General features: G+C 32.2%; 1 protein-coding gene across 1 annotated transcript in view; it reads right to left on the bottom strand.

The window, feature by feature from the left end:
- Positions 1-17,762, bottom strand: part of LOC111043778 — a 71,976-nt gene extending 54,214 nt beyond the window's left edge. Inside the window, exons 1-4 of the mRNA XM_039442873.1 lie at positions 17,606-17,762; positions 15,564-15,704; positions 13,579-13,758; positions 8,192-8,443 (exon numbers count right to left, since the gene is read on the bottom strand). Coding sequence (XP_039298807.1) covers positions 8,192-8,443; positions 13,579-13,758; positions 15,564-15,695 — 564 coding nt within the window. The 5' untranslated portion in view covers positions 15,696-15,704; positions 17,606-17,762. The remainder of the gene's footprint in view (positions 1-8,191; positions 8,444-13,578; positions 13,759-15,563; positions 15,705-17,605) is intronic.
- Positions 17,763-26,608: the final 8,846 nt, after the last annotated feature.

Raw genomic sequence — 26,608 nt, 5'->3', positions numbered from 1 at the left:
GCGTGTGAGGAGCTTGGTAGTCGCCGACAACTAAGCTCCTTCGTTCCAGTAGGGGATCAGCTGTCGGGGAGACTAGTTGACGGCAATGGTATATTTTGCCAGGGGATTGGCTGACGCCTGTGATCAAAATTGCTAGAAGCTTAGTTGTCGGGGAGACAGGTTGGCGGCGACCCATACAATGGGTTTGTTATGTTGTATCTTTAAAAATATAATGGGCCATATGAATAAAAACTGAGCATATGCTCATAAGCATGAGCATGGAGCATAAGGTTTTGCTCATGTACATTAGGTAGTGAAGCATACGCATTTGCTCATTTTTATACGAATAAGCTTTACCTTATACTCTAACCTTATGCTCCTGAACTCCAGAGCAAATGCTCACGTATTTTAAATATTGTTTATCAGCTGATTCGTCTTACTTGGTTTTAATAGTGAAAGGTTAGAATGTGCTACTCACGTAAGCGCTAAATATGCAAGTGTACACACCGCTTGTGCTTGGTTGTCTGCTCTGATCTCTATCTATGAATTGAGTTCTGAATTTTAAAATAATAGCGTAAAAAATGTCATATCTATTATAATCTTTAGCATATTCTTAAAATATCAATATCCTTCTTATATAGAAGACCATAAAAAAGAAATACTAAATCTAAAAATCAATGTAGTCTAATGTCGGAGGAAATAAAGAAACTAAAATCAAAATTTGATAATACTAAATGTATGTTAGAACCTCCGTCCAAATGCAAAAAAAATAGAATCTAACCTAAATGATGGGAAATGCTCTGAAAATGGTCGAAATAAAACGTACAGTGAGGTTTTGAAGACAGCAACCAAAAATATAGCTGAGGGAAATAAAGATAGGAAAGGGAGAGTTCTGCTACTGACGTCCAGTCATGGACGTGATTGCAGTGATCTCCTTGATAAAAGATTGAAAAATAAATTTGATGTCCAATGTTTTTTCAAGCCAAGTGCATCAATTAATGCAGTTGTAGAGTCAGCTAGGGAACAAACTAAAGACTTTGATGAAAATGACTATCTAATTGTACTGGGTGGCTCAAATAATATAAATGAACCTAACTTGAATCATCTTCCTCAAGTAACGGAAAAAATCAAGGAAATTGTGCCACTCAGCAAAAAAACAAACTTAATAATAAGTACTATTCCTAATAGGTTTGATAGGCCAGAATTAAATGAAGCAATCAACTCGACAAACAAATCAATCCATAATACAATCAACAGCCTAAAAAATAAGAATTCTAAACAACTGGGAATTTGTTTTCTAAATGAAAGGCTGAAAAGACATAACTTCACTAATCATGGGTTGCATCTAAATCGATCTGGCAAGTAATCTTTTGTAATAGATTGGCAGAGCTGATTGAAAGCCGTTTGCAATCCTCTGGTTTAAAAACAGTCAAAAAAACAAATAACGATTTTTTAGTAAATTGGCTCAAAACAGGAAAGGGAAATAGCTACAAATGCTAGAGATAGAGTAGCACAAGATGGTAAGGTTTTTAGTATTTATCATCAAAATATTCAGTATCTTCGCAACAAAATTGACAGATTAGAAGTATTTCTTAAACAGGAGGATCCTGACATTGTTATTTTCACAGAGCATGGCTTGAAAATAAAGGAAATAAATCAAGTTAGGATTCCAGGCTATTCACTGAGATCAGAATTTTGTAGAATAGCTCATAGAAGTGGTGGTGTATGTATATTCACTAGCAATGCTAAACATACCCAAACTTATGAACTGGATTTTGTTAAGAGATTTTCTGTTGAGATGGATTTAGAGGTGACGGGACTAAGGTTAAAAATTGATGATCGATTTGAGGTAGCAGTGTTAGGTATCTATAGGTCACCAAATGGAGACTGGCAAAAATTTTGTGAGCTGCTCCATACACTTTTGGAAATTACAACCGCTCGTTTCACAAATGTTATAGTAGTAGGAGATTTCAATACCGATTTTGCCAGGCAGGATAAAATGACAGAGGATATCAGAGATATTATTAATATGAATAATTTAGAAATTAAGGTCCACGAATATACAAGAGTAACTCGAACTTCACAGACAATTATTGATAATATCCTCACAAATATAGAAGGTTGTAATGTCAGGTTAGGTAGCTCAGATCTATCAGATCATAACTATCAAATTTTAGATGTTAAGTTGCAGGGCCAGAATCCAAGCAGAAAAAAAACTTTTGTGAAAGAAATTCAGCAATATGAGCTAGGAAATACAAATTGTTTGAAGCAGGAACTGCTTCAAGAAAATTGGAGTAGTGTTTATAACAGTTGTAACCTAAATTACAAATATAAGCAATTCATTGATACTCTAAGATTTCACATTAGTGTATGCTGTCCAATAAAAAAAGTCAAAGTAAAAAGTAAATTAAACAAAGTAGATGAATGGATAACTGAAGATATTCTTACTCAAAGAAATATTGTTAGGGAAGCTTATGAGGAATTTAAATTAGTGAGGGATGTTCCGAGTGAAGTCAAATACAAATGTCTAAAGAAAAACTATGCAAAAGAAGTGAGGAAAGCTAAGTGTAAGAAAACAGCTGAAATATTAACAACTAGTACCAATTTTAACTCTGCTGTTTGGGAGGTAATTAATAGAAATAGGAGAGCAGCTCAAAAAGATACAGTTACTAATGTCCCTAGGATAATCGATGAACATGGAAATTATTTGGATGATAGTATAGACATTTGTAACTTTTTCAATAAGTATTATCAACAGGTTGCATATAATCTCCAAAAGTCACTGAACATTAATACTTATAATACAACTACATTAAATGCTGAGCCAATTGAAAAGGTATTTAAATTTCATCCATTATCAAGAGATGAGTTGTCAAGAATAATAAAAAATTTGAATAACAAAAAAACATTAGGATTGGATGGGGTCTCAAGCAAAATTTTAAAAGAATGTGAAAATGAATTACTGGACCCTTTATTGCATCTCCTTAATACTTCACTAGAGCAGGGTATTTTCCCTGATGATCTGAAACAAGGAAAATTTTTGCCAATTTTCAAGAGCGGTGATTCTGAAAGAGTTGAAAATTATAGACCCATTAGTATTCTAAATGTAATAAGTAAAATTTTTGAAAGAGTAGTTTTAAATAGGCTATTGATGCACCTGGAAGAAATTAATTTCATATGTGATGAACAGCATGGGTTCCAGAAAGGGAAATCTACTAAGACTGCAATAGTATCCCTTGTTGAAAGACTAATAGATATAATAGATTCAGGTGAGAAGGCAGCCGCAATATTTCTTGATTTATCCAAAGCTTTTGATTGTGTGAACCATAGAATATTATTGGAAATACTAAAAACTGTAGGTGTGAATGGTATAGAACTAAAATGGTTTGAATCATATCTTATAGGTAGAAACCAGTGTGTTGAGCTTACCAAGGTGGATGGGAATGAAATAGTAAAAATTAAATCTCAAAAACTGGAGGTCCAGGCTGGAGTACCTCAAGGCTCAATTCTGGGTCCCTTACTGTTTCTGTTGTATGTGAACCAATTACCAAAAGAGTTAAAAGATCACAGAGCTCTGTTGTTTGCTGATGACACATCGCTTATCTTTAACAATTATTTATTAGATAGTCTAGAAATAAATGCTTTTACTGGAGTACAGTCAATTGTCCAATTCTTGAAGCAAAGGCAATTAACAATAAATAGTAAGAAATGTCAATTCCTACAATTCAAAAGTAAATATAATTCAGTAGAGGATAGAGAAATAAATGTGTTTGTAGAGGAAAATGAATTAGACCAAGAAGAGAAAGTAGCATTCTTGGGAATTTTATTGGACAGGAAATTAACATGGCATCCTTACATTGAGAGGATATGTAATAAGATATCATCTGGGGTATTTGTCCTGCGGCAGCTTGCTAGGCTGAATGATAAAAAACTACTGTTAACTGCTTACCATGGACTTATACTATCTCATATTAGGTATGCTATTTTAGTATGGGGTAATTCATCTCAACAAAATATGGACAGGGTGTTTAAGATTCAAAAGAAGGCACTCAGATGTATAGAGAAAGTGAATAGGTTAGACTCTTGTAGGCCTTTATTTAAAAAGCTTGGTCTATTAACTGTGCCATCTTTGTATGTATATGAAGTGGTAATGCATGTGAAAACGAGTGGTGTGATCCAGAATTCAGATGTTCATGAGTATAATACGCGAAACAGAGCAGATTATCATATAATGGGTCACAATAGTAGGTTATTTGAACAAAAACCAGATTATATTGGTAGGAAATTTTATAACAAGCTACCTCAAATCTTGAAAAGTAATGATGATTTGAAGATTTTCAAAAAACAAATTAAAAAATATTTAGTTTGATAGAGCTTTTTATAGTGTACAAGAATTCCTATCAAACCTAAACTAGGTTGAACTACTTAGTGTTAGAATTATTATGTAATAACATGACTTGTCTTATACTCCATGACTGGAGTCTTTAGGACGTAATCTTAAAAAAAAAAAAAAAATGATCATCTGCACTCTTAATTTCCTATTATGTGATGACAGGAAGAATATAAGTAACATGACAACTGGGGCTCTGCCCCATTGGAACTCCATCCGATAGGTATCTTTCGTATTTATTCTTTTGTAGGAATAATGGTCATATATATCATGGTTGAATCTAAAAATAGTTCTCAACTATTGGTTGTGATCGTATCTGGTATAGTTTCCTCTTCCTCACACGAATTAGTTGAGCCATTTAACTATGAGCAAAAGGTGAAAAGCTGCTCTAGACTAGACTCACCTTTTTTGAAGCATTTGCTTCAAAAGTTGAGCAATTGTTCTAGTTTATTCATACTATTTTGAGCATAGGCTTTACTTTTGAGCAAATGCTCAAACTATTTTTTTGATGAGCATGAGCAAAAGGTTTTGCTCACGTTTATTCATAAAAAATGAAGCATACTTTACTTTACTTTACTTTTCTTGTTCGTCACAATTATTGAACTGCATTAAGGGAGCAACGATCCCGCAGTATATGACACGTCAAAGTTTATCCTAATATCTACCATCCCTCATATTTCAACACAACAGATCCCACATAACATACATCAATCAAATATTATTCAGCAAGGAAGTCTGCTAACCCTTACGGACACAATACAATAAGGAAATCCCTGAGTGTTTTTTTGAACTCCTTCAAGCCATCAATATTTCTCTTATGTGAGATGGGATTGAATTGAATATTTTTATTCCCATATGAAATGGGCCACTCTCCAGCAGGCTAAGTCTGTAATGTGGGTAAACAAAACCTCTAAATCTTGTATTATTGGGATGACTCACCTGGTTATCCTCATACATACGTCTATTTTTGAAAACGAAGATTGCTAAATCTAATATATATATAAAAAAAAATTAAGTTTGATTTTTGGTCCTTCAAAATTATTTCATTAAAATGTGAATATTGTATCATTAAAATGTGGAATAATTTCCTATTTAATAGGAATATTTTCCTATGTTTGATTTTGAAACATCTAAATTTAAAAATCTACATTGTGAAAATAATTAAAGACTGAAAATTTTGTGAAGTGAACAACTACAAGACTTAACAACCTATTTTGGACTATGTGTAACCTTATATAAATTTGGGAGACAAATAGCACAAGGTTATCTTATTTTTTATCTCCCTATCATTTTGTTGATGTACTTTTTTATGAATTAATAAAGAATAATTTAATAAAGAGTAAAGAATAGAATAAGAATAAGAATATTTTTATTGCCGTTAAACAAACTTAATTGTAATAGGCTACGTCAAAATACAGTTTTTTTTAAAATACTATGTATACATGTAATTAAATATTCTTAATATCCAAGCAGGAGCCGTCAGCAATCTCTTTTCTTTAAAATAAGGTATGCAAGAACACATTGTATTAATCTTATAAATTATCCTAATGGCTTTCTTCTGCATTATGAATATTCCATTATTCTCTATACTTTTTCCCCCAAAAACATTACTCCATATCTCCATATGCTCCATATTTTAGAAGTATAAGCAAATGCTCAACTTTATTCAAATGGCCCATTATGTAATGCAACTTTATAATTAGAACATACGATTTTTGGGATTAAATTTGTCATACATGACATCAAAACCTATTCAATTTTTGAAATATTATTTTGTGAATTGGAAATCTGGTCGCGGATTTAATTATTAAATATAATTGATAAAGCGAGAAGATCTCCAATGTACAAAGATGAAACGTGTGTTTTATCACGTTTCGTGAAGGCAATATTATGGTTTTTAGCTCCAAGCTATACAAACAAGAGTGAGTTGACTTTTGGTCTGTGAATCAAGGCTGCATGTGTTTTTCACATAAATAGATTTTGAATTTTCTTTCGAGGCCCGTATTCCTTGAACCGTTTGTGAAGTGAATTGTTGAGTTAAGGCATTGGTTACCTGAAGGATTCTGTCTTGAGAATTCAATTATAGGCTGTCGCAGTCCGGGCAGTTGAAACCTACATAATTGTATTTTCAGGATTTGAATCTTGTAGGAAAGCTGGTGTTTTTGATTCAATCAACTGGCAGAGTTTTTTTTATATTTTTTTATTTTAAATTCAGGAGTGTTTTAACTGGACCTTGAAGAGCAGGCCAAGGGACCTTTTGTTAAGGTAAAGTAAGATCATAGTTAATTGTACATTTTTTTTTATTTTTCAGATCTATAATTCTAAATAGTAATTTTTTTTATTGTTTTATTATCATAAACTGAGCGACCACAGATGAGCAAAGCGAGTAGCCCCTGAAATATTCATCTGATTATTATTTCTTAATAAATTCTAATTCTAATTTCGTAATAAATAATTTATTGATTTGTTTTTAATATCAAAAAACCTGTACGATCTTTCTTGTTTTTCATTTTCCCACCCTTACATATTTGGTGAAGGCGCAACTTGCTTACATATTAAGACTTCTAAACTCAACTGTGATATCCTTTGCAGATGATACTGCAGCTATTTTTCACGGTAATTCATGGAATGAAGTTCATACCATAGCTGAAAATAATATGCTTTTAATCAAGAAGTGGTTAGATAAGAATACCTTGAGTTTAAATATTGAAAAAACGAATTACATAACTTTCTCTGCAAATAGAGTAGGACAGCCCAACGAGAATCAAGATTTGAGACTCCATTCTCAGTGCAATTTAAACTTGGGTAATTGTGATTGTCCCACCATTAAAAAAGTCAATAATACTAAGTACTTGGGAATCATAATTGATGAAAACCTTAAATGGGATGTTCATATTAAATACATATGTAGAAAAATTAGATATCTATCTTTTAAATTTTACCAAGTTAACAGAATTCTTAATAAGAACCACCTGAAAATGATGTATCATGCTCTAGTCAAGTCAATTCTGCAGTATGGCATAGTTGTTTGGGGAGCTGTTTCAACTGTCATATTGCTGAATTATTTGTAGCACAAAAACTGATAATTAAAACTATATTAAGCAAACCCAGGCTCTATCCAACGGATATGGTTTTTAGTGATTTTGAGGTCATGACTATACGTCAATTATACATAAAAACCGTAATTGAGTACTTAATAAAATATAGATCCGATTTTCCTCTCACAATAAACTCTACTCTTAATTATTATAATCTAAGGGCCACTGCTAACAAATATGTAACCTATAACACTAATATTGAATGTATAAGGAGGCAGTTAATTTACATAGGTACTAAAATAATAAACCTCATTCCAAATCACTTTCTCATGGACAATAAGATCAGCGGAAAAATTAAACTGGATATAAAAAACTGGACATACAGTAATTTCTTCTTCCATTTAGATATATGACTCAAGATTTCTGCTCCAGCATTGTTTTTTCATTTTTCAGTGGACTCGCTTACCTTTATTTTGAGTACCTATTCCTCTGTTTTCTTCCTTCCCCCCATTTCTCCCTTACCTTTTTCCCTCATTTCTTCTCTTCTGTTCTTTGCCTGCTTATTACATGGGAAACCATAGTTGGCTAGTTATCTTCCTCTCTTTTTTTTCTCTTCTCCAACACACCCAACCACAAAGCCCATGGTTTTTATATTTGTAACATTTTATTGTGTTTTATTTGTTTCAAATTCTTTGTAATTGTGTTTTGTCATGTTATGTGTGTTTTTAATAATAAATTGAAAATTGAAATAAAAATTGAAATAAATATTCTCCGCTATACTTACATTCAATACATCGTCGCATTTGCTATCTCCAGGGGGGCAATCAGCTGCCGTGTACCGAGGTAGAGCGAAGCGGGTCTCAGCGGTATATTCGCAATTACTGTAGTTGTGTGTGCGAACTATTTCAAAAAGATCGTCATTACTTCCACAAACCGTGCTCTTCATGTTGTCATTGGAAGACTGGGGCCATCCTTCTCCGTTACGGGGTGAGCGGAAAACTTCATACTGCACCTCACACTTTCCAACTACCGTTTCCTGAAAAAAGGAGTACAATCAGTGAGAAAAGTGTTCCAAATTCACTTCTATCAATATTAGACAGCCAGCTGACTTATCTTAGAATAGTTATTTGTGCAACTAGTGCGCAAAGTGACAGTTTGCTGCACCGAAAGAAACGTTTTCCTACAGATACCTTGAAAAGTGACCATTTGTGCACTGATTACACGCCGCAAAGAATCACTTTTCCGCACTAGTGCGCAAAGTGAGTACTTTGCGTACTCCAGATTTGCAGCATGACAACGCAAAATAGTTAGTAGGTTATATGGAGCACCAGTGCAGGAAAATCAAAATAAAGTTGGTAATACTCATAGTGAGGCCCACGTTATTATGGCAGTGGAGAACAGCGTTGCCTTGCCATTATGTGCCATGATTATTGTCATTTCAATGCTTACATAAGATAAACCCCCTTCAAGCAGTCAGATAAATTTTCAATTGAATTACTAATCATTATATTTCAATTATTATTATTCAATTTTGAATAAATTAAGGCTTTTATGAATAATAAAATTACACAGAAAAACATTTGATGGATTTCAGGGAATTTTACCCATAATTACCCACTTTTCATATTCAATGGTAACTGTAGGAAAAATTTTAATGTGAAATACGTGCGCAAAGTTCCTCTGCTGCACTCAAGAAACCATTCCGCCCTCGTCTAAACGTGTGTAATAGTTATTTGTGTAACTATTGCGCAAAGTGACAGTTTGCTGCACCGAAAGAAACGTTTACGCACGAGCCGTAGGCGAGTGCGGAATGATGGTTTCTTGAGTGCAGCAAATGAACTTTGCGCACATATTTCACATTAAATTTTTCCTACAGTTACCATTGAATATGAAAAGTGGGTAATTATGGGTAAAATCCCCTGAAATCCATCAAATGTTTTTCTGTGTAATTTTATTATTAATAAAAAACTTAATTTATTGTCAAATTGAATAATGTAGTAGTAAATGAATGAAGGGGCGGCTGTGTGCTGAATGTGGTACCTGTCGCTGTCCATCGTTATTATTATAACGTGCACCACAACACTATACCACAGTCACAGTTACCAACTTCATTTTGATTTTGCTGCACTGTTGCTCCATATAACCTACTAACTATTTTGCGTTGCCACGTTGCAAATCTGGAGTGCACAAAAATTTGTTCCCGCACTAGAGCGGAAAAGTGATTCTTTGCGTTCTGTAATCACTGCAGGGATGGCCACTTTTCAAGGTAACTGTAGAAAAAAAAATCCAGGGCTCTGTTGCATGAGAATGTAAATGCTAATATTATAGTAATTTTCTACTTCAAATCAAATTTATTTTCCATTTTTAAGACAAAAATACAATTGAATAATAACATACTATTATGCAATATTGTATACAAAATACTGCCCTCCTAAGCATAAAGACAGTAACTGACAAAAATATGGAATTTCAGGTTAGGATTGATTTTAATGTTTCAGACATGAGGAATTCAAAAATCGAAGTTAAAAAACCGTATCTGTGATACTTTCCTAGATATTAAGGACATATGTCACAATAACTACTGCTAAAACTTTGATCTTTGAAGTTTTTTCTCTTCAAATTCTGTATCATAGAGAACAGTAACTGCAAGTATTTAAATGAAATATGAGTTTTAGGTTTGAAAGAAGATAATATTTGAATTCTCTGCATCAAATATATGAGAAATAGAAAAAGAAATCATCATAAAATGTTCATTTAGTTGTTGGTTATGGACTAAACACTAAACCACTAATATCTCAGAATCGCCCTGAGTTCAGTTACTGTTTTTTTGCTTAGTAGGGCAGAATAATACACTTAATACAATACAGGAAAAAACCCTGCTAAGGCATAAGCCTGAGCGCAGGTAAGTTGCAAATAAACTTATCTAGTGCATCTTAATAATAGGAGTATTTTATAATTTGTAATGATGATAAAGGTCAATGAAGATAATGGAAAGGAATGCTCAAAAAATGGAAATAATGAGATGGAATGACCAAAAAATGAAGAGGAATGAAATGGAAAAAAACGACGACAATGCATTGATGAAATGATTATTGATTGACAATGGAGAATATGATAATATAATTTACTGAGGGTAACGTGCCATGCATAACGGAACACGTGAAGGAAGGGAATATGGATTCGGAGACTCATTTACGGTAGATTCGGAAATTCATTTTCGCCCCACTTGGATGTAATGAGCTGTTTTACGTGCGTCATATGGAGGCCGAAAGTGATTGTTTTCTGACCAGGCCGGTAAAAGTTTTACGGCCCTAGGGCTGTAAAATAACCTTGAAGTCAGCTGATTCTGATTTGATGTGAATGTGTTTACAAAATAGTTTATGAAACGGAATCAGTTTATGCTTCTAGAATTGAATAAAGTATTTTGCAATAAGATACTATCATTTTATTTGGATGAATGAAATACAAATGAGATATTATAAACTATTCAAATTCAATTTTCAGAGTATAATAGAATCTAACCTCAAACCTCCTAGTACTGCGTTTATCACGGAACATGGTGGATAAACGGAATCATTTTATGCTTCTAGAATTCAATAAAGTATTCTGCAATAATATACTATCATTTTATTTGGATGAATAAAATACAGATAAGATGTATATATATATTATTATAAACTATTCAAATAATTCGATTTTCAGAGTAGGATAGAACTTCTAACCTAAACTTCCATTGACATTCAGATTGGCCAAATTTCAAGTGTGCTAAAACAGCTGATCAAAAAATTTTCATTATTTGTGTTTATCATTCAATAATTAAAACATTTATAATAATATCATCTTATTGTCATTTGGAAGAATAAAAAGTTTAAACTCAACCTCTTACATAATTGAACATAATCTTTTAGGTTATTTAGACAAATCAGAATAAAAAATAAAAATACTTGGACAATTTCCTGATATTCAGATTACCTCAGATTTGCTAGAGCTATGACCTTCCACTTTTGCTTTCGGAAGTGCTTATAATAGACAATAAATTATTTTCATATATATATTGTTTATTTTTCTGTGTGGCGAAAAATAACGTTCTCACCATGGGCAAAAATGTTTTTCCGGCTCTCAATCTTTTCTTGAGAGCTTGAAAACTTGAAAACCGATTTCGAGCCAGAAAAGTCTCATTTTCGGCCCTAGGTGCGAAATATACTATTACGGTAGAAGTTAAAGACTGATGCACACCTAGAAAATATTTAATACTGACGAATTGGATATTATCCATTCATCAATTTCTTTGATCAACTTTTTTGTTATTCTACTTTGAATGGATTCAGTTGGAATGTAGTTAACCAATCTATTGGCTATGAAACTGAGTTGTCTATCGCAAACCAACAGTCTAGATCTAGCAGCTGAAAACGTTATGGATGTTTCTCTTAAACCGTAGTGTGTTCTTCGTAGTTGGAAGTTATCTTTATATCTATTCATATAAAGAATAATATTTTTAATGTACAACAGTTTTATTGTGAGTACACCAAACTCATAGAAAAGGGCATTGCTAGGATAACGCCTTGGTTTACCCAATATGGCTTTATTGAGATATTTTTGAACAACGTATAATTTATTCAAATGCGCGTTCAAAGCTCCACCCCAGGCTTTGATGCCATACTGCAGGACACTTCAATAACCAGCTGCCTACTCATATCATCAGTTTGTATTTTCTCATGCAATACGACCCAGGAAAGCTGTTTATTTTTTGTTTAATTTCATTTTCTTAAAAAGTATAATTACAACTGGGTTTAATAAAGACCGCACTTGTATATGAACCAAATTAGAAAAAACAGTATTTTGAAATACTCAGTATTTTTAGTTATTTCATTGAGGTTTATAATCAATTCATTATCAATATAAAATTTATGTTGAATGAAAATTGATATCTTGGAATTTTTCCATAATTGAAAAACACAGTTTTATTTTGTCACATCCATTTTTTTTTTGTGTAGTTGAGAAGTTGATATTGTGGTAATTATTCATATTGAATGAAAAAGACTAAGAAATTGTCAAAAAACCAATGATTTATTGATAATTAGAAAGACCGGTTTCGGTTATTACACCATTGTCAATCTCTGATAAATTAAAACTAAATACAAGAGCAGCAGAATTTATACTAGTAAGCGAGTACTGCTATTGGTCGAGGGCATGAACGCCTGCCATTGGCCTAGCTAGACAGTCTCCTCCCACTCAACGGTGTGACAAAATGGTGGCTTAATCAATAGAATCGCCATGATAATAAATTTATTAATTTAAATTTATTTTAATAAAATCTGTTGCTTAGTCTTTTTCATTCAACATCCAAATTTATTAGACATTAATAGTTTCGTGTTGAAACCAACACAGCTTTAGGGATGCGCAAATGCACATGCTCACTTCCTGGACACAACACGAAATTGCAGTTCTGTATTAATGTCTAGTGGATGTGACAAAATAAACTGTGTTATTTCAATTGATTTTCACTTAGTTGTTTATAGATTTTAGTTTGTTATAATCATTTTAATAAGGTTTATAATCATTTGATTTTACTCTACTTGACAATAGCTTTCACGTTATAATTTGTCAACTGATTTATGAGGGAAAAATGTTTTGTTAGTGCTTCAACTGAAGTTTTCTAGATCATAATCATTTTATCATAATCATCTTGATCACGAGCTTGGTCTTTACACGATAATCATTCTATATACACGCCACCTTGAAGTATTTGATGATTTCATGATTATGATCATGATGATAATTATCAAGATAATAATTATGGTCATGATGATTTTCTAATGATCTTGATTCTTATACTAAATTAGAAGTTTTCGGCTAGTGCCTGTTTTTTCATTCCACTATTGTGATACTGTACTTGAAAATATTATTTTTGCCACTATTCAAAATTTAGAATCATTTTTCAAAGAGCTTATTTTTACACTAATGCTTATACAATCAATTGACAAACAATAATTGATAGAATCGTAAAAATTTAGATCGTTTCAAAGAATTATAGAAAATGGAAGAGCTTTACTGTATGATGTTGTTATTCAATATTTGTTTCTTGTAATAAATATGCGTTATTACTTAATTTGAGAGAAAAGTTGATTAATAAGTGAACATCCTAGATAAATCTAACAAATATTCTAGTACCTGCATCACTGTGAAAGAGTCCTCCAAATCCGGGCGAGATTTCGACTTGGATGAATAGTTGCTCTTATCTTTTTTGTTGATTTTAAAGCTGTCGAAGTTTGGGAAGAATGATTTTAAGAAACCTTTTATGAAGTTCAATTCCCAGTCCTTCAGATCACGTGGTACTACGACTTTTTTAACCTGCAAGTAATAAAAATTATTATATAACGAATTAATGGTGATCATATTATTTATATAACAATTGTAATTACTCTGTTGCATATCCATACTTTTTCACTGTTAAAATTAAACTTGAATTTAAAAAAAATTGTGATGATGACGAACAACAGGTCGAAACGATCGTCACTACAAAATTAAGTGCATTTCACTCCAAAAGTGTTTTTTTTTTAATTCAAGTTTAATTGTAATTATTCCATAGACTAACGAGCAGGTTTAAACCGCCATTATAACGTGGACCTCACTAAAGTGGGGTAAAGATAGAGTGCTTCTGTAGCAGCCTAGAGATCCCGCTTGAGTTGAGAACACCTTTTTACCTAGCCCAAATGGTACACAGGAACTTACCTTTTGATATAAGGTATATGGAGGAATGCAGTGTTACTGTATACAAACGAAGGATTGAGAGGTGGCTGTACTGTATGGGCTGGCAAATGACAGAAAGTCTGCTTCGGTCAGTATACTTGCATTCAATTAATCTTTTTATTTCCCGGAATTCTTTTATTCCTTAATTTTGAATTGAATTGAAAATTTCTTTATTCATCAAAATGCACAAAATACATCTGAACAGTGTCAAATTACAAAAAGAATTATTAATATCGTCACAAAATCATCCTTTACACATACAGAAGTCAAAAATTCTGATAAAAAAAACAAGATTCTAAAATCTTACAGTCAAATTGACATACTCCTGCAAAGAGTATAGAGATAGTCCCACCAAATATTCTTTAATTTTTTTGTAGGTATTCAACCTCCTCTATTTTCTTTCAACTCTCTAGGAAGTATATTGAAAAATTTTCTCCCCATAAAAAGTGTTTTTTTCTTAAAGAAATCCAATCTATGCCTCTCCTCGATCCTTCCAAATCTGGTGTTGTAGCCATGTGTTTCGTTTCTTGATCCTGTTGACGAGCATTTTTTAAAAATATATTGCCCATAGATTGTTAAGATTCCAAACTGTGGAAAAACGAGTTTTACTGAGTCTAATCTTTTTAACTTCATTATTATTCTGAGAGCTCTTTTTTGTTGTAATAGTATCTTATCAAGGTTACACTTGGTTGTACTTCCATAGATAGCAAGTCCGTATGCCAGATGAGAATGTATTAAAGAGTGGTATAAAATACAGTATATTTTATTAGTGAGAATCTTAATACTCTTTCCCCCTTATTATGTAAAAAATCGGCACTATTTGAATGAATGAATGAATTTATTAGCCAAAAACAAAATACAAAAAAGCTTTACAAAAAATAAATATAAGTATATTGTACTGATATCATTTTTGAACTATCGGCTATCGGCTAACATAGAACTATGTGAACTATCGGCTTGGGATAACAGTAAAAGTTGCGACATAAACGCCCTATACCATGGGATATCTACTCATGCTATCGTTTCTCTATGATAAAACGCAATAGATGTAGATCCAGTAGGTAACCTGGAACTCACCCCTACACACAGACGTATAGTCTTGTAGGGGTATTCTTGTAATAGTAATACTATTGAATTCTATTGTATAGTGCATTTTAAAGAATAAATTGATATTGATTTGAATTTGAATATGGGTTCAAGCCCGCACATCACCAAAAGTTTTAGACCAGATCACTCCCGTGAAGTATGATAGTCGTAAGGTCCATTCACGACTTAAATTGCATATTCAGGCGAGGTAGGACCTTCCCGCAAGGTACTCCCCACCAACAAAAGCCATACGAGATTACTTACTTAATTTACTGAAACAAAAAGTCAAATTGATCTGTTAAACTGAAGAATATGCTTACAAAATGATTCTCCAGTTGAAGAACAAACGCTGACTTGGTCAGAGGAAGAGGCTTGGTCTCGTTATATGTAGACGCAGAGCTGTCAGACCACCAACCATTCGGCAAGTCTCCATTCATGATATCGTATTTCATGTCAATGAACTGGAAAAAAGATTTCAAGTGAAAACAAGAACCACACACAGGAATCAGTACAACAGACATCAAGCTGGAAATAGATAATCAATTTAATTCATTTTCAAAGTTACCATCCAAAACATGATCTTAACATGTGTTTAAAATATTATTAATTAAAGTAACAAACTCACCAAAAAATAAACATTCAATCATTGAAATGTGCTCAAATAATAATGATGTGCGAAAAAGTAAGTTGTAAAACGAAAATAAACAGAAGTTTATAAAGTAAGTTAGGAGAGTCTTGTTTTGAAATATAAGATATCCTACATCAATTAATAAAATTGCTGCATGAAATTTTAAAGTGATTTATTCACCCATTTTGTTGCTTCTGAGTAAAAATGGACTAAATTTCAAAAAAGTGCAAAAATTTCAAAAATTTCATGCCAAAAATTTCAAAATGACAAAAATTTCAAAATGGACTAAATTTCAAAAAAGTGGAATCACAACCCTATTTCGAACTTCTAAAATGTTATCTAAATTCAGGAGAGAAATAGCACAAGGAGTATCCTCAGTTTTCCTCTCCCGGTCAGGGAGAGCATTTTATTTTATTCAGAGAGAGGATTTTATTTTACAATAAATATCATTTATAGGTAAAATTCAGATACATAGCATGATACTCTTAAAATACATTAAGCATTCAAAACGCCTGATGAGGAATTTAGAAATATAGAGTCCAATATGGAACACAATAAAAGATATCAATACCCTTTTTTATTTCAACAAATCACAATTAGTTTCAACTCAGAACAATTTTCGAGCTGTAATTTGTTAAAATAAAAAAGGGCACTTGAAAACTTTTGTGTTTCAATAATTTTAGTAGCCCTATAAAGGAAAGTGAGTCCAATAAGAAAAATTGGAAAAACCAAGAAATATAGCCAACAGATCTAAGAAATAGAATAAAATGAAATATTTGAATCTCAAATACAAAGTGCGCCAGAGAAACTTACTTATTTGGAAAGTCAATAAAAAAGTGCTTTAGATATTGTCTTAATCTTTTTTTTATATGAGAATACACTATCCCAATTATTTTTCATGCATTCTTGAAAATGAAATCAGATCAATGGCGAACCCCATTGCGCATACACTGATGAAGTCAACTTTTGAAATTTGTATCCACTCGTTGCAGTATATCAATTGGTATGTTAACAATGGCGTCGCGAATGTTGTTCTTGAGGTGTGCTATGGTCCGTGGTCGATCGACATAAACCAGGGATTTCTAATAACCCCATCCAAAAAATCGCATGAGCTTTGTCACTGAAAAAAATGACCGCGTCTACAGGCAGGTTGTCAATCAGCATACCACATGTATTTTGACGGGCAACAAAATCGCGTTCAGTCAATTCTTGAACAACAGCCAATTTATAGGGATGAAGTTGAAGGTCTTCATGGAAAATTAGTCGAACAATGGAGTCAGAAATTGGCATAGCAGCTGCGTGTTCGCGAGCCGAACGCCGGGAAGAACGCACATCTGACTGCCTCACTCTTTCTATATTTTCTGGAGTTCTGATGGTTCGTTGAAGTCCATTTCTGGGATTAGTGACACTTTCACACTCCCGAAATGAGTTAATCCACGACAGAATCTAATTACGGCCAGTGAGGCGGAATTTCAAATCGAGCGCGGAAGACACTTTTCTTTGCAACAACAGTGATCGACCATTAGAAAAGAAGCTCTCTACTGCGAAGGCCCGCTGCTCTCTAGACCTGAGCATGATGGCTACTTACTTGGGGGAGGATAAATTTGAGAAATTCCTCCTCCAGATGCGACGACCCCTCCTGCCCCTCTACACGACCAATTCACCGCGTGGGATTTTTTTCAAATAAGTAAGTTTCTCTGGAGCACCTTTTACAATAACAAAGAAAAAACAAACCTGCAGTAAGAGTATATTTGAAGCGTGAGTTTCGATAAGAAGGGTTCCATTGTACTCGAAGCCGGAAAACTGATCTCTGATTTGAGGAAGTCCAGTTACTGTTTTTCCTTCGATACGGTAAAAGAGCACTTTATTTTCCTTCAATCCTGGTACTGTGAAAATTAAAAATTATTTGATCATTTAAAACATCTGAAAAATAAATTGAATTCATCAGATAATTCAATCATTAATCAAATCATCAGATAATTAATCATTCAATCAAATAACGATCCTTAATTAAGAGGATGGAATTTATGGCAAATGAATAAAATATTAACCGTATATTGTGAATTTATTTTGATTATTCATTGATTACCAAGAATGGTTATTATTGAGATTGCATACGAATAGAGTAAAATAAAGAGATAATAATGAATTGTCTTTTTTCAGTTCTAGTTTATAAAATCATATGAATGTACTAACATATGATCAAAAATGCGAAGCTTGCAATAGTATTTATTTAATGTCATTTCATTTATTTTTCATGTATTCTTGAAATGACATCAGATCAATGGCGGGCGACCCATTGCGCATACATGATGAAGTCGAATTTTTAAATTTGTATCAACTTGTTGCAGTATATCAATCGGTATGTTGGCAATGGCGTCGCAAATGCTGTTCTTGAGGTGTGCTATGGTCCGTGGTCGATCGACATAAACCAGGAATTTCAAATAACCCCACGAAAAAAAACGCATGAACTTTTTCACTGAAAAAAATGACCGCGTCTACAGGCAGGTTGTCAATCAGCATACCACATGTATTTTGACGGGCAACAAAATCGCGTCAGTCAATTCTTGAACAACAACCAATTTATAGGGATGAAGTGAAGGTGTTCATGGAAAATTAGTCGAACAATGGAGTCATAAATTGCCATAGCAGCTGCGTGTTCGCGAGCTGAACGCCGGGAAGAACGCACATCTGACTGCCTCACTCTTTCGATATTTTCTGGAGTTCTGATGGTTCGTTGAAGTCCATTTCTGGGTTTAGCGACACTTTCACACTCCCGAAATGAGTTAATCCACGACAGAATCTAATTACGGCCAGTGAGGCTGTGAGGAGGAATTTCAAATCAAGCGCGGAAGACACTTTTCTTTGCAACAACAGTGATCGACCATTAGAAAAGAAACTCTCTACTGCGAAGGCCCGCTGCTCTCTAGACCTGAGCATGATGGCTACTTACTTGGGGGAGGATAAATTTGAGAAATTCCTCCTCCAGATGCGACGACCCCTCCTGCCCCTCTACACGACCAATTCACCGCGTGGGATTTTTTTCAAATAAGTAAGTTTCTCTGGAGCACCTTTTACAATAACAAAGAAAAAAAAAACCTGCAGTAGGAGTATATTTGAAGCGTGAGTTTCGATAAGAAGGGTTCCATTGTACTCGAAGCCGGAAAACTGATCTCTGATTTGAGGAAGTCCAGTTACTGTTTTTCCTTCGATTCGGTAAAAGAGCACTTTATTTTCCTTCAATCCTGGTACTGTGAAAATTAAAAATTATTTGATCATTTAAAACATCTGAAAAATAAATTGAATTCATCAGAATCAAATAACGATCCTTAATTAGGAGGATGGAATTTATGGCAAATGAATAAAATATTAACCGTATTATAAGAAAACAAAGATATTGTCAAATTTCACTAAAAATTTATTAAAAACTTTAAAACAGAACCATGGTTTCACGTAGTTAACCAACGCATCATCAGCTGTACTGAGGAATGTACTATTTCCTCAGTACAGCTGATGATGCGTGGTTAACTACGTGAACCATGGTTCTGTTTTAAAGTTTAATAAATTTTTAGTGAAATTTGACAATATCTTTGTTTTCTTATTATGGAGAGATTTCACAACATCACCATCAATTCTACTAATTTTATTAACCGTATATTGTGAATTTATTTTGATTATTCATTGATTACCAAGAATGGTTATTATTGAGATTGCATACGAATAAAGTAAAATAAAGAGATAATGATGACTTTTTCAGTCCTAGTTTATAAAATCATATGAATGTACAAACATATGATCAAAAATAAGAAGCTTGCAATAGAATATTTATTTAATGTCATTTTATTTATGTTTCAATCACTTGATAATGGCATCATACAGCCGAAACATGTTGTCAGTAAACAATTTGTTTTTCAAATCAAATCAATGTATTTTCCATTTCTACAATAAATACAGAGCATGAAATTACCATAGTTACTGAAACAATATTACCATGTAACTAAAAAATCACAATCATACTAAAACATAAAAATACTTAATAAATTATAATTTTTGATCAGTACTTCAACCAGTAAGTTACAGTGTTAATCTTTGCTATTCTAAGCGCAATAGGAATTTTTAAAGTTCACCACATTTCTTGCCAAATAACAACAATATTATGAACTACTAGTGAACTTATATAAATAATAAATAAAATAAGTAATAATCAACACACATCAATTTCTAATCAGTAAGAAATAGATATTAATGATAAGAGATTCTTTTCTAATATATTTATTAGGATTAATTAAATTTGTATTTATCTTACTAGAGTTGAAATAAAATTAATAGTTTGTTCATTATCAATTAAAGTAGTCAGATTGGACAAGTTTTTAAAAAATATTTATTATTTAGGAATGTGGACAGTAAAATGTCACTAGGTTAATACAATACATTGATAAGTAATTTAATTTAATGGAAACATTTGATTTTAACCGACTTTCAGTTTATCTTGGTTCTGCTTTTGACCTTTCATTCATAATTATCAAATTAATCATTCGACATGTGCAAATAGGAAATAAGTAATCAATTTTTGTGAGGTTTATAATACTTAATTGGTTACATGAGTCTAAGTTCGATAACATATAAGCTTATGAGCTCATAAATAACCGAAGAAAACTTCAATATGGCATTATAATTATCATGTTTAGTAATTCACATTTTAATGATTGCAACTTGTAACTTCATCAATTGTTTGCAATTTGAAATCAGAGTTGTAAAAAAACGATATCATAAGAACTCAATCGGAAACTTAATGGTGAATTCAGTGTAATTCAATTTTTTTGGACCCTATTAGGACTATATGTAAAAAAATATATACTTATAATAAAAATGCTTGTAGAATAAGTAGATGAAATTCCAGTACAACAAAAAGTCATGCCAGCAAGTAATTTTGTTGAATTCATGAACATTATTTTATAGAAAATATGTTCTATTTTGTGTGAATAAATGATGAAATTTAAAGGTTGTAGGCTACAGAAAGTGACTAAGTAAGTTCAATCCATAAGATAACCAAAATGAGCTTAAATCTTCCAATTTCATACATTTTTTCTGGGGGAATTTGATACATTAAAATGAGATAAACGAACTGAGGAACAATAAAATCAATGTTTGATTCCATTACGAACTGCTTGTTAAATAATCACTTTGAACAATTAATTACGACATAGCAGTCAGGTATTTATATAAATAAAAGCTATTAGCTTCTACTTACATTAGTGTAGCGCTTTCGGACACTAGTTCCTTCATCAACACTCAGAGTGTTAAAAAACAGGTGCACTCAGAGTGTTGATGAAGGAACTAGTGTCCGAAAGCGCTACACTAATGTAAGTAGAAGCTAATAGCTTTTATTTATATAAATACCTGACTGCTATGTCGTAATTAATTGTTCAATAAAATCAAGTTATATTCTTCAATATTTTGTGAGCGATTTTTCAAAGCAAACTTTTAGTTACATCTCAGACTCATTAAGTTATCAATTTCATGACACAGGGAATCCAAAGACGATTAGGCCTATTTCCACTTCAAATTATTTTGTCAATAGTAAGCATAACGTCATAATGCCAGTTCCATACATAAATCCTGAAATATAGAATTTTAGCAAGACAAGATAAAGTAAAATCGCAATTTATAATTTGAATTTTCAATTTTAAGATTCACTATAGTCTAATCTGTTTTCATAAAATCTAAAAAAGAGAAAATTTTAACTGGATAATATTTGAACCTACATTGGAGGAATGAATACAATAACGTAATAATTAGTGTAGAAATGTAAAAAAATAATAGAATATGTGTACAGAACAATAGTTAAAGTGAAATAGTGGCGAATCATGTGATATTTGCCACCTGTGATTAACAACCTGTTTTCAACTTGCATTAGTTTGTTTATTAATTGTATCAGTTTATTTTAATATTTTCTCAGTTCAATTTTGTCATCCCAACATTAAAACATCTAATCATTCATCCAGTTTCATTTAATCAATTTTATCATAGAAAATCGACAAACCAAATTTCCTATAAAATAATGATATTTTTCATTCATAAAAGAATAAGAAAATTTATATTAGAATAACAAAACTGAACTATTCAAGTTGCCTAGAAAAGTAACATAATAGAAGTAGAATTCTATTTTACTTCGCAAGAGGTGAAACGATTATCTTTCCCAACGAATGAAATTCATTATAATATAGGTGCTCTTCCAGCGCATCATTGAGAAGTTTCAGGGCCCAATCTCTCAGATTTTATAATGCCCTTCCGTCATTGGTAAGAGACCTAGATGCCACCCAATATAAAGATAGAGTTGGAAAAGGCCTAATAAGAGGTGGACTTTACAAGGTATCTAATTTTATAACATTTCACAATCTATGTAAATCCGGTACTATTGTGTATGATCTAGGCTGTGTAAATTTAGTTTGTAATATTGTTTAAGAACTTAATTTTCGATGTTATTGTGTTTTAGCTGTGTAGACTTTTGTATTGTTGATTGTATACTTGTGACAATGACCAATGTTTATTGTAAATCAAATGGTAATAAATATATTTCTATTGCAAAGTACATTATAAGAAATAATTCAAAATTTCATGGTTTAGATTCAAGGTTGATCAGTCAATGGGTCTAGTCAAATACTTTAAAAGTTTTAGGGCAGATCAAAATAGATTTTACATGTGTTACCTACCAATAATACAACAAATAGACTCTATAATGGGCCTTTATAATTTATAGAGTTCATTATATATAAAATTTAGCTCGCCAACCAAACTTATATCAAACTGCACCGTACAATGATACAATAGATTTCAAGCTTGCCATTCCTGAAGTATGTATATGAGTTTTTGTGAAAAATTTACTAGAAAATAATGTTGGGCCAATATATTATTATGCGCATTTTCTTAATATTCACGGTATTTAAAATTATAATAATCGAGAAACACGGATTATGTTGTCAATTCCCCTTCATTGTTTTATTTATAGGACTGTAGTTCGTTTTTGCTGTTAAAAAGAAGGACTAGCAGTCAGATATTTTTCCAATAAATGAATTAATCACTCACTGTGACAACGAGATCTTCAGGAAGGTCCGCCATCTTCCTGGTTGTGCTACTTGTCTATGAGTACAACCAAGAATATGGCGGACTGAGTGATTAATTCATTTATTGGAAAAATCTGACTGCTACTCGTTCCTTTTAATAGCAAAAAGTGATTTAATAATAAGCAGTTCGTGATGGAAAACAACATTGAAGAACTGTAGTTCCATGTTGAAACCAAAACATCCTCTGTATCAGTACAGCTGAAAATGTGTTGGTTTCAACACATCAGTGTTTCTCAATTATTGTGGAAAAATCAATAATGTATATGAAAAATTCAAATATAATTATTATTCCTTGTCGGTTATCCATCTTGTTTTCACTATTATTATTACTATCGTATTTTTATATAACTTTTAAGTGATAAAAACACTCACATTCTTTGGTGTGGCGACGACCGTTTCGTGCTGGTGTTGCACATTCAAAGCCAGACAGAGTTTCTGTTTTTCACTTTAACAGAGTGTTTTTTCACTTTAAAGTTATATTTAAATACGATAGTACGATAGTAATAATTATTATAGGCACAGGTTGAATTCAAATCTAAAAATAAATAATAATAATGTAGATAAAGGGAATATATTATGTTAAATTAAACTTACAGATAGTAAAAGCATAGAGTAAAGATACTGTTTAATAAAACACTTATTGACATGGGCTACTTTTAAAACAAAATAAATCTTATAGCACCTTTTTTTATAACCTGAAGATGGTGTAATATATCACCGAAACTAGTTTTTCAACTATTTTAAAGTTTTTTTGAAAATAAAGGGTGCTATAAGATTTATTTTGTTTTATTTATACTGTTAAATGTTTATTAAACAAATTTTATTAATGAATTTTATTGTTGTGCTATTTATTTGTCTCTGAACTAGTTATCAAGTTGGAATATTATTCACAACGAGAAGCGTTTTATATTATTATACATAAAAAATGTTAGAAAAAAATATTTTTATTTGGTATTTACCAAGTAGGACCGCAGAGAGTACGGCCTTTATCCAATCCATGTTAGCTGCCGAGTGAAGTATGAGCAGAATTCAACTTGGAAAGCATCAAGCAGATAACCTTCAAAATAGTTGAATCAGCATTATGTTATCAGAGAATAATTTTCTTCCATTGTTCAGAAGAGCGTACTGAACTAGTGACGGAAATTATTCATCATAATAAATACTTTATAATCTTAATTGAATACATTCATTATGACTCACCTTTTCAATTATTTAAAATACATTGAAATCCCTGATAGATGAAACTTCAATTATTTATAATGTAAGTCATGAAATTAATAAGAGTTTGAAGATTAATTATATTTATTATGAATAATATTATTATTATCATCAATCGTATATTGGATTATTTCTCATACCACAACCTTTCTATTTTAAAAAGAACTATAACTAAAGAGAATTCTTTGAAAAGATATCAACATTATTTGATTCCCACTATGATCTTGAATAAAGTATTATTTATTGTACAAAGTGCGCCAGAGAAACTTACTTATTTGAAAGGTCAATAAAAACAAAAGTACTTTAGATATTGTTTCAATTTTTTTTCTATATGAGAAAACAATTTCTCAATAATTTTCATGCAGTCTTGAAAATGACATCAGATCAATGGCGACCCCCATTGCACATACACTGATAAAATCGATTTTTGAAATTTCGTTGCAGTATATCAATCGGTATGTTGGCAAGGGCGTCGCGAATGTTGTTCTTGAGGTGTACTATGGTCCGTGGTCGATTGACATAAACCAGGGATTTCAAATAAACCCATAAAAAATCGCATTGAGAAACCGCATGTGGAAATGTGCCTTGTCAAATGACCGCGTCTTCAGGCAGGTTGTCAATCAGCATATCACATGCATTTTGACGGGCAACAAAATCGCGTTCAGTCAATTCTTGAACAACAGCCAATTTATAGGGATGAAGTTGAAGGTCTTCATGGAAAATTCGTCGAACAGTGGAGTCATAAATTGCCATAGCAGCTGCGTGTTTGTGAGCCGAACGCCGGGGAGAACGCAAAACTACCTCACTCTTTCGATATTTTCTGCAGTTCTGATGGTTCGTTGAAGTCCATTTCTAGGTTTAGCGACACTTCCACACTCCTGAAATAAGTTAACCCCCTACAGAATCGAATTATGGCCAGGAACGAGTCTGTGGGGAGGAATTTCTAATCGAGCGCGGAAGGTGATCGTCATTAGAAAAGAAGCTCTTAACTGCGAAGGCCCGCTGCTCTCTAGATCGGAGCATGATGGCTATTTACTTGAGGGAGGATAAATTTTACAACTTCCTTTTCCAGATGCGCCCCCTCTAGCCCCTTTTCACGACCAATTCAAAGCACGGGATTTTTTTCAAATAAGTGAGTTTCTCTGACGCACTTTGTATTAATTTTTCAATTCGTTTTCTATTAATGAGCACTTCCTCTTTGATTCGATTAGTCCTATTCATAGTGAAAAAAATATATGTGGTACAGATATTCGAAAAACTTGATTGAAAATCAAGTATAACGGCCACCATAAGGCGTTTTTCAGACAGTCGGTAGTGCAGAAACCTCTCCGATTGGGTCAGCGTTCGCGAATCAGCTGATTCGGGAGACCGAGAATCAACCAATTGGAGAGCTTCTTGCCCTGCCGACTCGTCTAAAAAACGCTTCATGTGTCTTGGCCCTAAGCCTCAAAGATAGCAATTTCCAAATTTAAACCTTTATTGAAAAATAAAAGGGTGAAATGAATCACAATTCGATTCATGAATTGAAATTGACAAAATATATTTCAATATGATAATTTCCCACTCAACATGAAATAATCGTTAAAACATTTCATTGTGCATAATGGTAACACATGAACAGCAAAACTTAGTCTAATAAGCTATACAATAAATATAATATATTATTCAATTTGTACTAAAAATGGTAACATCTAGCATATTAAAATGCAGTGCATATAACTTTGGTTGTAATGGAAATTATAGTTTGATTTGTGAACTGATGGATAATAATATAAATAACATTGAACTCACAAACACTTCAAGTGACATACTCAATATATTAAGACTCTTAAAGGTGGTATTAAAAACTCCATTATTAAGATTCTGAAGGGTGGTATTAAAAACTCGAATATTAATAAACGTTAAAGTTACAGAGCATAACATTAAAACTGCAATTCAAGATAATAGATAAATATTGACGTAGCGCTACATAGTTGAGTTGAAACACACAAGAAATTTTAGAAATATTGATAGGCCTGTATTTTGTTTCAAAATATGGTTTTCAAAGAACAGATTGCATGGTTTATTCGAGTACCTTACTAATAGTTAGAGCTACATATCTAGATACTGTACTTAATAACAATCGATAGTAATATTTTACTTGAATATACTCCATTATATTATCTCATAAAGTTCTAAGGTAACCTAGATTCATAATACTATTAGGTACTATTGATCACAAATATTGGCAATTTCTGACTAGTATTATAACTAGAATACTTGAGGATCTTGAGAACAACCATTATAATTAATTATCATTATCTTATTTATTGCATAAATTTTTTAAACATAAATTGATTAATCTATAGTAATATGAAAGTAAATTGGTTTAGATTTTAATGCACATAAGTTTTTC

Source organism: Nilaparvata lugens, chromosome X (genome assembly GCF_014356525.2).
Source record: "Nilaparvata lugens isolate BPH chromosome X, ASM1435652v1, whole genome shotgun sequence".
NCBI classification, from domain to species: domain Eukaryota; kingdom Metazoa; phylum Arthropoda; class Insecta; order Hemiptera; family Delphacidae; genus Nilaparvata; species Nilaparvata lugens.
This window is presented reverse-complemented; position numbering and strand designations above follow the sequence as displayed.